The sequence below is a fragment of the Lagopus muta genome, chromosome 8 (assembly GCF_023343835.1).
Source record: "Lagopus muta isolate bLagMut1 chromosome 8, bLagMut1 primary, whole genome shotgun sequence".
Taxonomy (NCBI): Eukaryota; Metazoa; Chordata; class Aves; order Galliformes; family Phasianidae; genus Lagopus; species Lagopus muta.
The window spans coordinates 2,052,553-2,066,412 of NC_064440.1; the positions used below are offsets into that span (position 1 = coordinate 2,052,553).

The 13,860-nt window shown below is 43.6% G+C and overlaps 1 protein-coding gene and 1 long non-coding RNA gene across 10 annotated transcripts in view; one reads left to right on the top strand and one right to left on the bottom strand.

Annotated features, from left to right (window-relative positions):
• The first annotated feature begins 38 nt into the window (after positions 1-38).
• LOC125697219 (uncharacterized) lies at positions 39-4,784 on the top strand. Its single transcript, XR_007378730.1, has 4 exons — positions 39-1,358; positions 2,137-2,270; positions 2,776-2,835; positions 4,293-4,784. It is a non-coding gene; the product is annotated as an uncharacterized LOC125697219 (long non-coding RNA).
• A 3,097-nt stretch (positions 4,785-7,881) lies between these two features.
• Positions 7,882-13,860, bottom strand: part of MBD5 (methyl-CpG binding domain protein 5) — a 128,169-nt gene continuing 122,190 nt past the window's right edge. For all 9 annotated transcript variants that reach the window (XM_048954066.1, XM_048954065.1, XM_048954061.1 and 6 more), the window contains 2 exons: positions 10,873-10,948; positions 7,882-8,482 (listed from right to left, as the gene is read on the bottom strand). In XM_048954066.1, coding sequence (XP_048810023.1) covers positions 8,411-8,482; positions 10,873-10,948 — 148 coding nt within the window. In that variant the 3' untranslated portion in view covers positions 7,882-8,410. The remainder of the gene's footprint in view (positions 8,483-10,872; positions 10,949-13,860) is intronic.

A 13,860-nucleotide genomic window follows, 5' to 3' on the forward strand; every position in this document is an offset into this window, starting at 1 on the left:
CTCACCTGAAGCCTTACAGCTTGGGTAGTTAAAGTGGCTGCTGTCTTAACCTCATCCCTTGATCAAACATTACATCAACACATAGCAGAAGTTGGGGAAATAATGTTATCAGGAATCTAATATCAAAACTCCCAATACTTTTCCCAAACACACATAAAATGATATAAAAGAAAGCCAACAGATGTAGTGTCACATGGATTTGCTTAATGGCAATGCTTAGCCTTTCAAAAAAAGGTTTACATCTACATTTACGACTAAAACCTGACATTTGTATTGAATAATTCATAATTTGTTGTTTTCTGTGCTTTGCTGCTTTCCTTATACGCATGAACCGAGTGATGTTATCTCTGCTCTAAGGGAAGAAGATCAATCTGTACATATGCAGATGTTTTTGTTGTTGTTCTGTAGGGTGTAATACATATTTAACTAAACTAATGCTAAAATTTCCTCTTTGCTTATGACAGAAATGCTCTGTACAGATTTAATTTGCAACATGACTGTGCTTCCTACTAACTCTCCCAAGCATTTGGGCAACAATCACATGTAGTTTGGACACGTGTTTCCATGCCTACCTGTGCCTCACTGTAAGACAAACTCATCCTCCTTCACTCTTAGCACAGGTGCAAATGAGATCTCTGCCAGGGCTCTTCTACTCTTCCACCTTTTACAGCTTCTCACCTCCCACTCTGCTCTGACCTCAGCAGAGAAGGCATTTGAAGCATTTGAAGATACCCTTGGATTCAGGATCTATATAGAACCTCAGCAAAGTGAGTGTCTAAGTAGGAGCCAAGGTGCTGTTTTTGTTACTTTACTGTCCTGCTGTTTCTAGCATCAGCCTTGCAGATATTACAGTCGCAAATACCATACTTGTACATTTATCTCCTGAAGTTTGTACTTTTTAAAAGCTAATTTTAATTCTAAGACATTATTGTCTGTGTCAACTATTCTATCATAGACAACCTATCAACTGTAAAGGTTGAGGGAACACTGCCTTTTTTCTTGATGCTTCATCTGCAACTGAGAGAAGCAAAGGGGTGCTTTGGCTGTCCTGCTGCTGCTCTCCCAGGCCAGTTGTCTTCTTTCCTATTTCTCAAGGAAAAAAAATCTTATTTAACTCACACCAATGGATAAAGTGGAGCAGCATCATTTTTTCTGCTACTGTAGCACATGCTGTAGCATATAAAACTTTCCTGCTTCTCTCTAGATGGGAGTCCCTAGGAGTAAGTTCCTTCCTAAGGCTTGCAGAGCAGCCTGGGGCAGTTCCTGACTGATTTGGACACCTGGACACGGATCCCCATTCTGCATCCTGCCCTGAAGACTTCACCGGATGAACCAATAGCCACAAACTCAAAGCACAGGTATCGAATGGTAAATCTTTCACCATGGTCTCTTTTATATTTATTTATTTTTTAATTTAAGCATATTTTCTATTCTAGTTTATGCTGCTATTAGCTCAATTTCTACTTAAAATACCGCCTACACGATCAGACTTCAATTATGCAAAAGGAGTCCTTACAGCACATGTCAGCACAGCTTCAGCCCTTTGGAGCAGCACAGAACAATCCCTGTTTCTGGAGTTCAGGGGGGTGTCTGTTAATCTCCCCACTGGTTTATGGGGTTCCTGGTAACCCATATGGGTTTGTGAGCCCACACCTGTCTCATAAGGGCCAATAAGATTCATAACTTAAAAAGCGAATGAACAGAAGGATCTCATGATGTTAGCTGAAATCCCAAGTGCTCCATTTTCCTAATTTCACAGAACCATGGAATCATTAAGCCTGGAAAAGCCCTCTGAGATCCCCAAGCCCAACTCCCCTATGCCCACTGCCCACATCCCTCAGTACCACATCACCATGGCTCTGGGACACCCCCAAGTACAGCGATCCCCCCACCCTCTGGGCGGATGTGCCAGTATCTGATCTGATTTTGTATTAATGCCATTCATTATAGCATAAATTACTGAATATCTGTAAAAGGAACAGCAAGTGTGAGACAAGCGGGTGTTGTCAGCAACTGAAACTAACAACAGCTGTCCCAGGGTGGGATCAACACTAACAGTGTAAGCAAGATACTGAAAAAGACTTGTTTCTAGATATTTTTAACTGTAGTTCATTATGTTGTTTTTTTTCACACCAGGTTTCCTGCTTGAATCCCGCTCACACACCTCATGCTTGTCACCTGTACTGTAGTTCTGCTCTGTTCTGCAGTAACTGCCTTCCTCTGGGCTGGAACACAAAAGACGACCTTGTGAAAACAGTCACCATTTCTGGGTACTTGCAGTGCCTTTTTTTTTTTTCCACGTGGGTTAATATAGCTTCATGGTTATTTCTGGGAAGCAGCTACTGACAGCCGGATGGTCTTTGTCATATGCTGAGAATTATCTGCCTGCTTGGGCAAGATCTGTTCTGTCACTTTGGGGCCATCGTGCCTCCCTCTGACGGGACGAGGATTTCATTCCAGCCTCTCTTGGGCCTTCCCTGTTTCTCCCCACCTTCCCCCCAGCCCCAAGACAGCAACCACATATCAACAATTAAGTGGGCAGCTGAGGGCTGTGGTACCTGTTTGTGAACACAGTGAGGACACTCCTGTGCCCAAGCAATGAATTTCACATTATGGGGATGTTTTTTTTCAGGTGTCTTTTTGTAGGAACATTGGTCCAAAGAACTACAACTTCTGTTGGCCTGAAACTCCATGGATATGTTAAGCATGGAAAGACAAATTGTCCTTTTAGCCACAATTAAACAAAGTAATACTAGGATAATTTTTATTTTTCAGGGGTAAATGTTCACTTCTTTTCCCTCAGAAGCAGAGAGGAACTTCCAGAACTGATCACAGGTAATGGCAGACTCCAATACTTCTTGTTATTTTTATGATGTTTTCTTATCCCAGGAAAAAATCAGAAGCAACAAATTCTTTTCCTGGAACTGAAATATATATATATATATATATTCATATTTATATATTTTTTTAAACCAGAAAATTGCCTTTCTTTCCAAACAAACAAACAAACAAAAAAAGCCTTAAAGATCTGTCATTGGAGGAGCTGAGAACTCCTGAAATAAGATTACTGGAGATGCCCCTCCTCTAGACCTCTTCCCTTGGCTGTAACATCTGAGAAGGCTTCAGTTGCTTGGATGGCTCTCAGTTGTGCCAGGTTCTGCTACTTCTTTCTGTACCTGATTACATACCTGCATGAGAGTTCACTTACTGTTAAGTAAACGTCAAGTGGAATCACATGAGTAGAAGTTATATATATATATATATACATATATATATATATTTTTTTTTTAAACAAGGAGCATTTATTCTTCCATGTTCCTAGGATGCACGGCTGCTTGCTGTAGCTCCTGCCAACCTGCACTACTGCTTCCCTGGGGTTTGTCTGCAGGAAGGAGAATCACACAATCACAGAATGGTTGGGTTGGAAGGGACCTCAAGGATCATGAAGCTCCAACCCCCTGCTACAGGCAGGGCCACCAACCTCCGCATTTCACAGCAGCCCCGGCTGCCCAGGGCCCCATCCAACCTGGCCTTGAACACCTCCAGGAATGGACGGGGCATCACAGCCTCTCTGGGCAGCTGTTCCAGCACCTCACCACTCATAGGAAAGAACTTCCCCTCATGTCCAACCCAAATCTTCCCGCCTTCAACTTCAAACCATTTCCCCTTGTTCTGCAATTATCAATCCTTTCAAAGAGTTGATTCCCCTCCTGTTTATAGGCTCCCTTTAGCTATTTAAAGGAGTGGGGGGTCCCACTCTGCAGTGCCACTGCGCTGGGCTGTGCACACAGTATGGAAAGGGAAACCCTTCCTGTTCTCCACGGGGATGGAAATGGATGATCTTTAAGGTCTCTTCCAACCTATGCCATTCTCTGATTCTGTACCTTTTCTGGAATAGAAATTTTCAGAAAGATCAGTTCTATTTTTTTTTTTTTTAGCTTTGTATTTAATTTTATTTCTGTTCTAAATCCTTGGCCCTTATCTCCTGTTGCAATAGCATTCAATTACAGCCAAATTCTTATGTCACAGCAGGTAAAAATGTGAGAGAAGGAATCTCTCCAGCCCGTGTTTTGTAGGGGCTGCTTGCAGTCAAATGGAATCTCTGATTTTTTTAAAGCAACAACAAAAACTTCTTTCATAAAGAAATAAATATGAATAATAAGTAAATAAAGAGCAAAACCCAGGATCGAGAGAAGGGAACTGCAGGCCTGACTTACCCCTGCTCAGCTCTCAACTGCACATTAAATAGCAAGTGCTGCCACTTCAGCTCACTGCGGTTTATTCATTTGCAGCTCACGTTCGAGCCTGCAGCAGAGGTTGGTGGGACTTTTCCAGCACATGGGCAGCACGTGGCAGCAGCACTGACAGCACCGCACCGTGTGGCAGCAAACAGCTCCAGCTCTGACCTCTGCTTCTGAGCCTAGAGCAGGTACATGATGGCTCTGCTTTCCCCACCAGCCCCAGCCCCCAGAGCACACTGCTGCCAGCTGCCACATCGCGGCTGCCACTCCGTTGGCTTTTTGGAAGCCTTGAGCGTTCTTCCAGAGCTTTCTGGACGTCGGTTTAAACTGAGCTTGCAGTGAATTTGGAGCTAAGTTACCTGTTTACGTGTTTTGGGGTTTTGTAAATCAGCACTGAATCGAAGGCACTCCATTACTGGGTTCTCAGGGCATCCTGTGACTGAGGGCTTGCTGCTGGTGCTGCCACAGACCACAGTGAGGGGCCTGGACGCCATGTCCTGGTGTGGCTCCGTGCCCGGGTTCCACCAGCTAAAGCCCGGCTGCCGGCAGCTCCCAACTTACCTGCAGATGCTACCCGTGTTCGTGGGGACCAACTAAGGGCAGGACCCAGGCTCGTGGGCTGAGCTGCAAACTCACTTGGCTTTGGTGCCTTTAATTCAACGTTACGGCAGTTGGTTGCTATTAAATTTGAGAGCCGTGCCCACGGCCCGATTTAAGCCTGGGCGTCCCAGCGTGCTTGGCGTTTTGCAATGAGAGGAGACAGTCCCTGCCCCGAAGAGAACATCACAGGAACTTTTTTTTCTGGTGATTTAATCATAATATTGACAGCTTTATCAAAAATTACAAAACTGATATTAAAAAAAGTTCTAATTCTTAGTAAGACTAGAATGGGTTTCTTTTTTAAAAATAGAAAAGCACTTTTATGCTACTGCTCTTCTGGAATTCTCACATTACAACCCTACATAGCAAAATACAAATGTAGCTAAGAAAGGTAGCAGGCCTAAGGTACTTCAGTCCACCACGAGCCCTCTAACAACTTCTATACCATCAAACTCAGGGACTCCAAAAGGGTATCACAGTACTTAGAAACCTTCTGCAAAACTCAGTTAGGAAATACCTGGTAATGTTACGTTCCTTCTAACCCCGAAATCCTTAGACTGTGAGTATGAGAACCTGGGACAGCAGAGGTGGGAATTACTATTTTTTTCCTTCAGTGAATATTACTTTTGCAGCTGATTCCAGCAAAACATTCTCTGCAAGAAGTGAAAATAGGAAGAAAATCCATCAAAACAAATGATTTTTTTTTTTTTTTTTTTTTTTTTATGGTGTTCACAAAATGCACCATAACAGAAAGAGGAATAATTTCCTTTCATCAGAACACCCCAACCGCGCCGGCACCGCGGAGCGGAGGAGCAATAAATAAATAAATAGTGGGAGCCACGGCTCCGCGGGGCGGTTCTGTGTCACTGTGCCACGGACGGACAAAAGCCTCCTTCCACTTTCCACAATGGAGTTTTTCTTTTTCTTTCTTTCTTTTTTTTTTTTTTTTCTTTTTCACCTTTTAAATATAGGAATTCTCTCTTAAATTAGAAAGTAGGCAAAAAGTATTATTCTTAATTTTTTTTTTCTTTTTTTTTTAAAGTTTCATTTTAAGTCTTCTATTAGAAAAAATAGAGATTTATTAAACAAAAAATAATAAGGTAGAAAGAAGGGTTGGGCCTCCATCAAAAAAGTATATTAGGCTTTAATGCAAAGAGAAAGAAATGGCTCTATGGGCAAAATTCAAGTATGAGTGACCAGTTTTTTAATTGTAAAGTAGGTGCAACATTTTTTAAAATGTTACAACACCGCATGACCTGTAATGCTCACAATATTTACATTAACTGCTTACATGAAACCATAAAAACTCTAAAAGAGAGAAAAAAAAAATGGTATGGACTGAAACAAGCTACTCCTAGCACCCACATCAATGCCATTATTAACCAATGAAATCAAGTGCACAAAAATACTTTACATGGTCTACTGATGTAAAGTATACAGTGGTGAGGAAGTACAAACCTAAGGAGTTAGATGCCAAAAGAAGGTTGCTCGATACAAACTCCGCTCTAGGACAGAAAGCAAAGGCAGAACCCAACCGAACGGAGCCAGGCACGCACGCAGGCAGGCGCACACCGCGGCGTGGCCGTCCGACACAGGCGGGACACACGGCAGCAAAGCGGGCTGCGATGGGAACGGACAGCGTCAATCTTGGAACGTAACCAACACGTCGACTCGCAACAGAAAAATGCCAACTAAGCTACGCAAAAAGAAAAAAAACAATCACTCCACATGAGTTTGCATGTAGGACCGTGGCGTTACACACATGACAAATGAACCTACCCCGCGGAAGGAAGGGCTCCTGCTCCAGGCCCCTGTAGCCAGTGTAGCTATTGCGATCCCTCGGGCTGGGGAAGGAGGAGAAAGAGCTGTTTGGTGAGACACGAGGAAGCGGTGAGCCCGGAGGGACCGCTCTGTGCTGGAGCCCTGGGGGCCGGGTCCTCGGGGTCAGCTGGCCTCTGCCACGGGCTGCGTGCAGGGCCGCTGCTCCCGGAGCCAACGGGATGCTGACTGCTGCCAGTGCTGGGCCGGGGGAGGACAGAGGGGAGCTCTGGCTGTGCCCGGGGGCCAGCGGTGACCTGGGAGCAATTTCAGGAAGCCCTGAGGACAGAGGGTGTCACTGCTTCCATTGCCATCACCACCATCCACGTGAAAAATGTATGAGCTAGAATGGAAATAACGTTGTGCTACACTTCTGTTCGTTAATTTATAATGGCTCATAGCTTTAGACTTTTAAATCTGCAGTGTATTAATTTTTTCTACATTTGTTTCACATTTCTCACTTAATATAACATAAATAATTTGGTTAATAGATTTAACCTGCACATTTCAGCCACATTAATATATATAAGAAATCTGTTAATGGTATAAATAATTCTTTTTAAATAAAATAAATCTGATATGTTACATAATACTGATAAAAATTACTGCTGCTAATAGTTCTGTAAGCCACCCCTGATTTTCTGTTTCAGGACTGTGAGATGGGTCTGGGATTACCTCTCTGAGGGCTGGGAGCATGCCGTGCGTTCTGCAAAACCAATCTGCAGCCAGCACTAGTCACGGGTTGGAGCCCCATTAACAGCCAACGCGATGCTTCACAATGTCAGGTAATTTCAGCTAATCAACCTAGGTGCTTGGGGTCAGGGTTACTGGGGATAGAAACTCTTTACTTTAGCAGGTGGCTATGAAACCTTAACTACAGAAATAGCTGACTAAAATAGCCCATCTACTTTTTTTTTTTTTTCTTTAATAAAATCTACACCATTCTACTTTAAAAGTTAAGTAAATAAAAATGCAACCAACAGTTGCAGCCTTTGAATCATTACTTAGAGCTGTGATCCCACATCCCGTTAGGAATCTGCAAGGTTGCACTCTCCTACAGAGACCTGAAATGGAGTACAGTACTTCCAGGCAAGGTTCATTCCAAACAGACAGGATAAATGGACACTCAGTGGCGTGAAGTGTATGTCATAATTAAGGTATTACATAATCATGCCTTCTCTCTGCTGTTAAATACAAAAACAGCATCTTTTACATTATCATATAAAAGCATTTAGGCTGTATTTTTATTTATCACTTTACACTGGTAGTCTCTTGTATGTGTACTCAATAGAAACCAAAGAATTTTGTACACTATTTTTTTGTACAATAAAAGATAAAGTGTGCATTAGGTACGCTTGTACATGACAATATTGTACAATATTTACATTTCAGATATCACCATGAAATTCTGTATTATCTATATACACAATGAAAATTTCTCAGAAACATTTGGACTATTCCTTATAATCACAATTTTAGTATTATAGAAAAAAAAACAAAAAAACAAAAAAACCCCTCAGTAATCATCTGACATGGTTACTGTAACCTTCCCAGATTTCTGATTGGCTTTTCCAGCAACCTCTCTCCCTCCTGCTCATCCACACACTGTACCACACTCCACGTAGCACCCCGCGGCGGCGGCCGTCTTCATATAAATATTGATATAACCACGTCTATATCAATACCTACATACAGACTTATGTGCACGTTCGTTTTGATAAGTACTGGACCAGTAACAAAGACATTCAATGTTATCTAGAGATCTTCCTCCTCTTGGGTTTTGGAGGCTTCACTTGTCTGTCTCCCTGTGGGATTTGGTGGACCTAGAAATAAGTACAGTTACAGGTTAGTGAAGAAGACTGGTCAGAGTAACCAGCCAAAAGCAAACGAGCTGTGGACTGCTGAGATGCTGCTCAGCTGCCCTTATGGAATCATTAAGGCTGGAAAAGCCCTCTCAGATCCCCATGCCCACCCCCACCCACCCCCCCATGCCCACTGCCCACATCCCTCAGTGCCACATCCCCACAGCACTGGGACACCCCCAGGGATGGTGACCCCCACTCCTTGGGCAGCTGTGCCACTGCCTGACTGCTCTTTGGAGAAGGAATTGTTCCTCATAGCCAACCTGACCCTCCCTGGAACAACTTGAGGTTGGTTCCACAACCTCACAGCCCCGGGGAGAAGAAGGCAGCTCCTGGCTGCTGCAGTCTGTGTGCCCCAAAGCTCTGGGACCTCAGGGAAAGTGGCAACTGAACTGAGACTGCAGTTGCACCACATTCTGTGACACAAATCTTTATCAATCATTCTGACAGTAGCAATTAATTAAAAATTATATGTTGAGAAAATACTGGCAACGTGAAAAAAAACTACCAAACTCAGGATGGCAGTAGCATTACTAAGGAAGAAGCTCTGATCACCAAGCTGTTTCCCACTCATCACTACGTGCAATACTCCAGTTTGAGCTCGGTGCTGGATGAAGCACAAGCACAGCGCTGCCAGAAGGGCCATGGAGTGCCACCACCATCTGCTGGCAGCTGCAGCTCCTGGCCACAGCTGGGCAGAGGCTGCACAGCCCCAAGCAGTGCTGTCAGTCGCCTCCTGGCTCCTTCCTGAATGCCTTCAGACCATGACCATTTGCTGCTCATTTACTGGCTCTTCCCAGCAGAAATGATGATTTAAGCTCATTATCTTGTTTGCACGCTTAAAGTGTAACCGATGACTGAACTGCAGGAGCTGAAAAAAATGCAAGTCACCAGAAAGGGAATCATTGATTCCCTATGATTGTTTCTAAGGATCATCGTTTTCATGGAAATAAACCCTGATTACAAATTCTGGGACCAGATAATTGAAATATAAATCAAGACTAAGCAGTGACACGCAGGCTGGTGGAGCAGCTTGTCCGCATCCATCAGCATGTCCTGCTGCAGTGCCTTCACCTGAGCCAGTCTGTATCACAATCAACTGTGTATTACTTACAATTTTATAGCATTGCTGCATTTAGATACGAAGGCAAGGTAACTGTCACCAGCAGGATGGTGCTGCCATAACTGACAGTAGGGATGCACGTGCTGTATGCAGCCCCAACTATTTGCACCAGACCTGCAGTCAGATCCAGCTTTCACATCAGAACTCAAGCTCGCTTCATAAAATTCCCAAGTTTCACCAAAAGCTTTGGATTTGTTATTACTTATGGCAACCACTAAGAGCTGCTGAATAATTTATTTAATATTTCATGGTGGTTCTGAAGTCAGCTCCACGTCTGCAGTTCAGAACAGATTTCCTTTTATGTCCTCCAGCAGCTCCCGTGAAGCCTTACTCATTCTCCCAAGTATGCATGTGTACACGCGTCCCCAGCAATGAGCGCCGGCTATCGGGAGAAAGAAATTATTCTGCATTCAAACAATGTATAAATTAATAACTATAAGAATTGCTGATGCTAAGATCAGGGAGGCTGTACTGCGAGACACTTCTTTGCATTTCTGTGTGTGTCTTAAAGACACTGCAGGCATGTTTCAAATACGAAGATGAGCACACTGTGCTGCATGTGGCTCTGGGCAGCCTGGTCTGGTGGCTGGCGACCCTGCACACAGCAGGGGGTTGAAACTGGATGAGCATTGTGGTAATTACAACCCAGGCCGTTCTGTGATTCTATGATTGTGATTAGATACACAATTCTATGATTACGTGAGCCAAATTTTATCCTATTTCTTGATCTTATACAATAACAGTGTGAATGTTTTTATAAGGGTTCTGCTGGCCGTGATGTCAGGAAGACTCTACCTTACATGTCAGGACAGCTTCTGTGTCAACATATGGAGAATGTCTGATACGCAAAAGAACCATGTTTTTAAGTGTGGTTTCAATGAATGAGGCTGACTTGTCAGCAGCCAGAGACAGCACCACAGTGTGCGTGGCACCCAGAAGCTGTCAGCTGCACGTGGAACTACATGCAGGCATCCAGCTCTTAAAAAGCACTGCAACTGCAAGACCACTGAAATGATGCACCTCTTCCTCATTTTTCAGAAGGACCAGACATTTGCAAATAGTTTGAAAGGCAAGAAAAATATTGACAGCAGCTCCACAGCATTTTACAAACTGAAAAGAATCTCCCTCTTAGAAAGGAACCCCAACCAGCAATCCCAGCCCTCAGCAGACACACACACACAAACAGAGAAAAGGGACACGATTATTGCCAACGTGAAATGAAACTTACATTCCCAGACATTTTGTCTAGTTCACTCATGGCCTCATGTATAGCAGCTTCTAAATGGTTATTTAGCTTTCCACTTCTAGGAAGAAAAGATTAATGGCATCAGTAATTCTTAGTAGCAGAAAAACACTTAAAATTAATAATAAAGACATTAACTCATCAGACACAGTCTGGCATCCGCAGAGCCTCCCAGGTTGGTGCAGCACAAACAGCACAATCGGATCTATAAATAACATGATGCTGGCTAAAGGCTTGTGTTAGAATTACAGAGGAAAATAGAAGACAGCACTTCGGCGACATGTACTGTTAGTTACAGCATCCACAAGACAAATGGCATCGTGGAGAACAAGAGCACTTGGCAGTAACCCAGCATTCCATGCGATCTGGTGTTGGGTCTTTCCTATAGAACATCAGCATCCCTCAGACCACAGAAATTGTAAGATGAACTGAAACGGACTCATACAAAGCCACACATATCCAGCTGGGTTTCTGACTCCCTGCAGCTGGACTGCAAAAACAAGTGTAGGTTTGGCAGTGTGGACAAGTGATGGCAACTTTGGATGCGATAAATGACAGCACAATATTGTTTGGTAACTTCCTGGACAGGTAATGCAACAATTCCATCTATAATACAGCCTCATTAATATCTGATAGCAATGCTGAGTTTAATGTCATTTAGCAGCAGCTTTCAGATCTCAGATTCCTTATGTAACAGGAAGTTATTTAATCACCATTAAGCTCTGTCAGCAACCCTACATACGTTTTTTCCACATTTTTTCCCTTACTGTTTCAGAATCTCCTTCTTTTTTTTTTTTGTCAGATAACTAAAAACCAAACAGTGTTTGGAAACCCAAACCAAAATACTTTTCCATAGTATTTCCCCAAAATTGACTTAATAGAAGTCAATTTCAAGCAGCACTGATGAGCTCCACTCTACAAAATGTCCCCAGTGAATGGTGTTAGGTAAGGACAGATGTGCCTGCACAAACAACCTGCACTGCTCAGAGCTTCCAATGAGAGCTAGAAGGAACTGCAACACTTCACTGTACAGGTATGCACACTGCTACAGCTTTTGCAGCAGCAAAAATCCTGCGCTGACACTGTAAGTTTGAATTTGTGCTTCAACACAATTGCATTGGAGGTGATTCAGCAAGAAACCACTGGGATATTCAGTGTCCAGCAGCATTTCAGTAGTAACCAGTTCTAACACGATGCTGGCAAACACTGAAATGGCACAGAACACTTCCACTCTTTCCCAATTAAAAGGATCAGGGTGTAGTTTTTCACTGGGGATGTGGCTTTTTCTTTTTTTTCCCCCATAAACACAATAAGAAGTATGGCAAAGCAAAAAATGACTGATGTGACTTCATCTAGGCTGATGTTCACTGTCACTAGCACTAGCAATTAAAATAACCAAAGCAATATTACATAGGAGGTTGATTTCTTCATGTGTTGCCTTTGGGTAGAAGCTTGGCTAGACGACTGCTTGAGGTCTTTTCCACCCCCACTAGATGCTCATGTAATTACTGCCAGTAGTGCCAACAGCCGTTTGAAAGTATTTGATATACAAATGATGACATGCAGTCTTAAGACGCTGCTGCTACGTATTTTTAATAGCAACACTTCACTATGAAGATAATGAACTGCCCTCAAGCGAGCCAATGTTTCAGAAAGGCCCATCACTGAGATATCATTTACAGCAGGCAACACCCTGACAACCAGAAAACCTGACATCAGTTGAACATATGCAACAGGTTGCTGGTGATCAGAAACAACCTGCGAGCACCACAGCGTTTGAGGCGGAGAGCTTAAAGTCTCGACAGAATCATTAAGGATGGAAATGACCTCTAGGATCCCCAAGCCCAGCCCAGCACCCTCTGCCCACGTCCCTCAGTGCCACCTCCCCACAGCTCTGGGACAGCCCCAGGGTCAATGAGCCCCCATTCCCTGGGCAACTGTGCCACTGCCTGACTGCTCTGTCATAGAAGAAAGCGTTCCTACTAGGTAGGATTTTTTTCCTAATGGTAGGAACACAAAGCACGAAACATCATTTTGAGGATCTGGATGTTGACCTTGCTCTGCTAAAGACACTGAACTGATGTGCTGCTAGTCCATATTCTCTTGGACTTCTTTGCCTGTCTTCTTTATTATAGAAGTGCCCAACTTGATGTTCCAAAATTGTGATCTCGTGTGGAACAAGAGGCACAGGCACCACAGCAGACCATAAAGAGGTCAAAAGCTGTTTCAGATACATTCAGCGCAGAGCACAGGTCAAAGAGAAGGAGCTACCCTCTGGTCCACAAACAGCAAGCAAAACATTTGAAACATAAAATATATGGAAGTAGAAATATGGAGAAAAACCTGTATGGGCTGTGAAGTAACCCTATGAAAAGGAGCACCTGAGGCCCCAAGCTGCTGGGGTACTTGACAGCTGCTGCTTCCTAAAGTGCAAGCAATGATGCAGAACCAGTAATGCCACAAAAAGGCGACTGGGCTCACTGCAGTTCTGGTCAACCCTTGCAATCTGCTAAATAAACAACTGCAAACCAGAAGACGGGAGCTCTTCTTAAATTGCACTGCTTGTTCCAGCTCCAGCTCCTCTTTCCACGTGCTGCTGCTGCCACCTTCCTCAAGTTGTGTATTTTGCTTCAGGGAGCAGCAATAGCTGGGGGTGCCAGCAGCCCTCCTGGCTGCTCAGTGCTCGCCCTCAGACTGCACTCGGATGTTCAGAGGATGGCGTTGAAAGAAACCCAACGTTGTCTCTCTGGCATTAAAAATATTTCTCCTAAGCACCGCATGACATATAAATAGAGGAAAAGCTTACACCTTAAAAGGAGCTGAGGGCAAATAATTATTTAATTTCTGAAAGTCTGTGTTTATTGTTCTGAAGGCAGCACTGCAAACTGACTGAATTCTCACAGAGCGATGCGTTTTCACCACAACAGCAAATAAACACCACCATCCCAGAATAAACCCCATCTCTACCCTTGT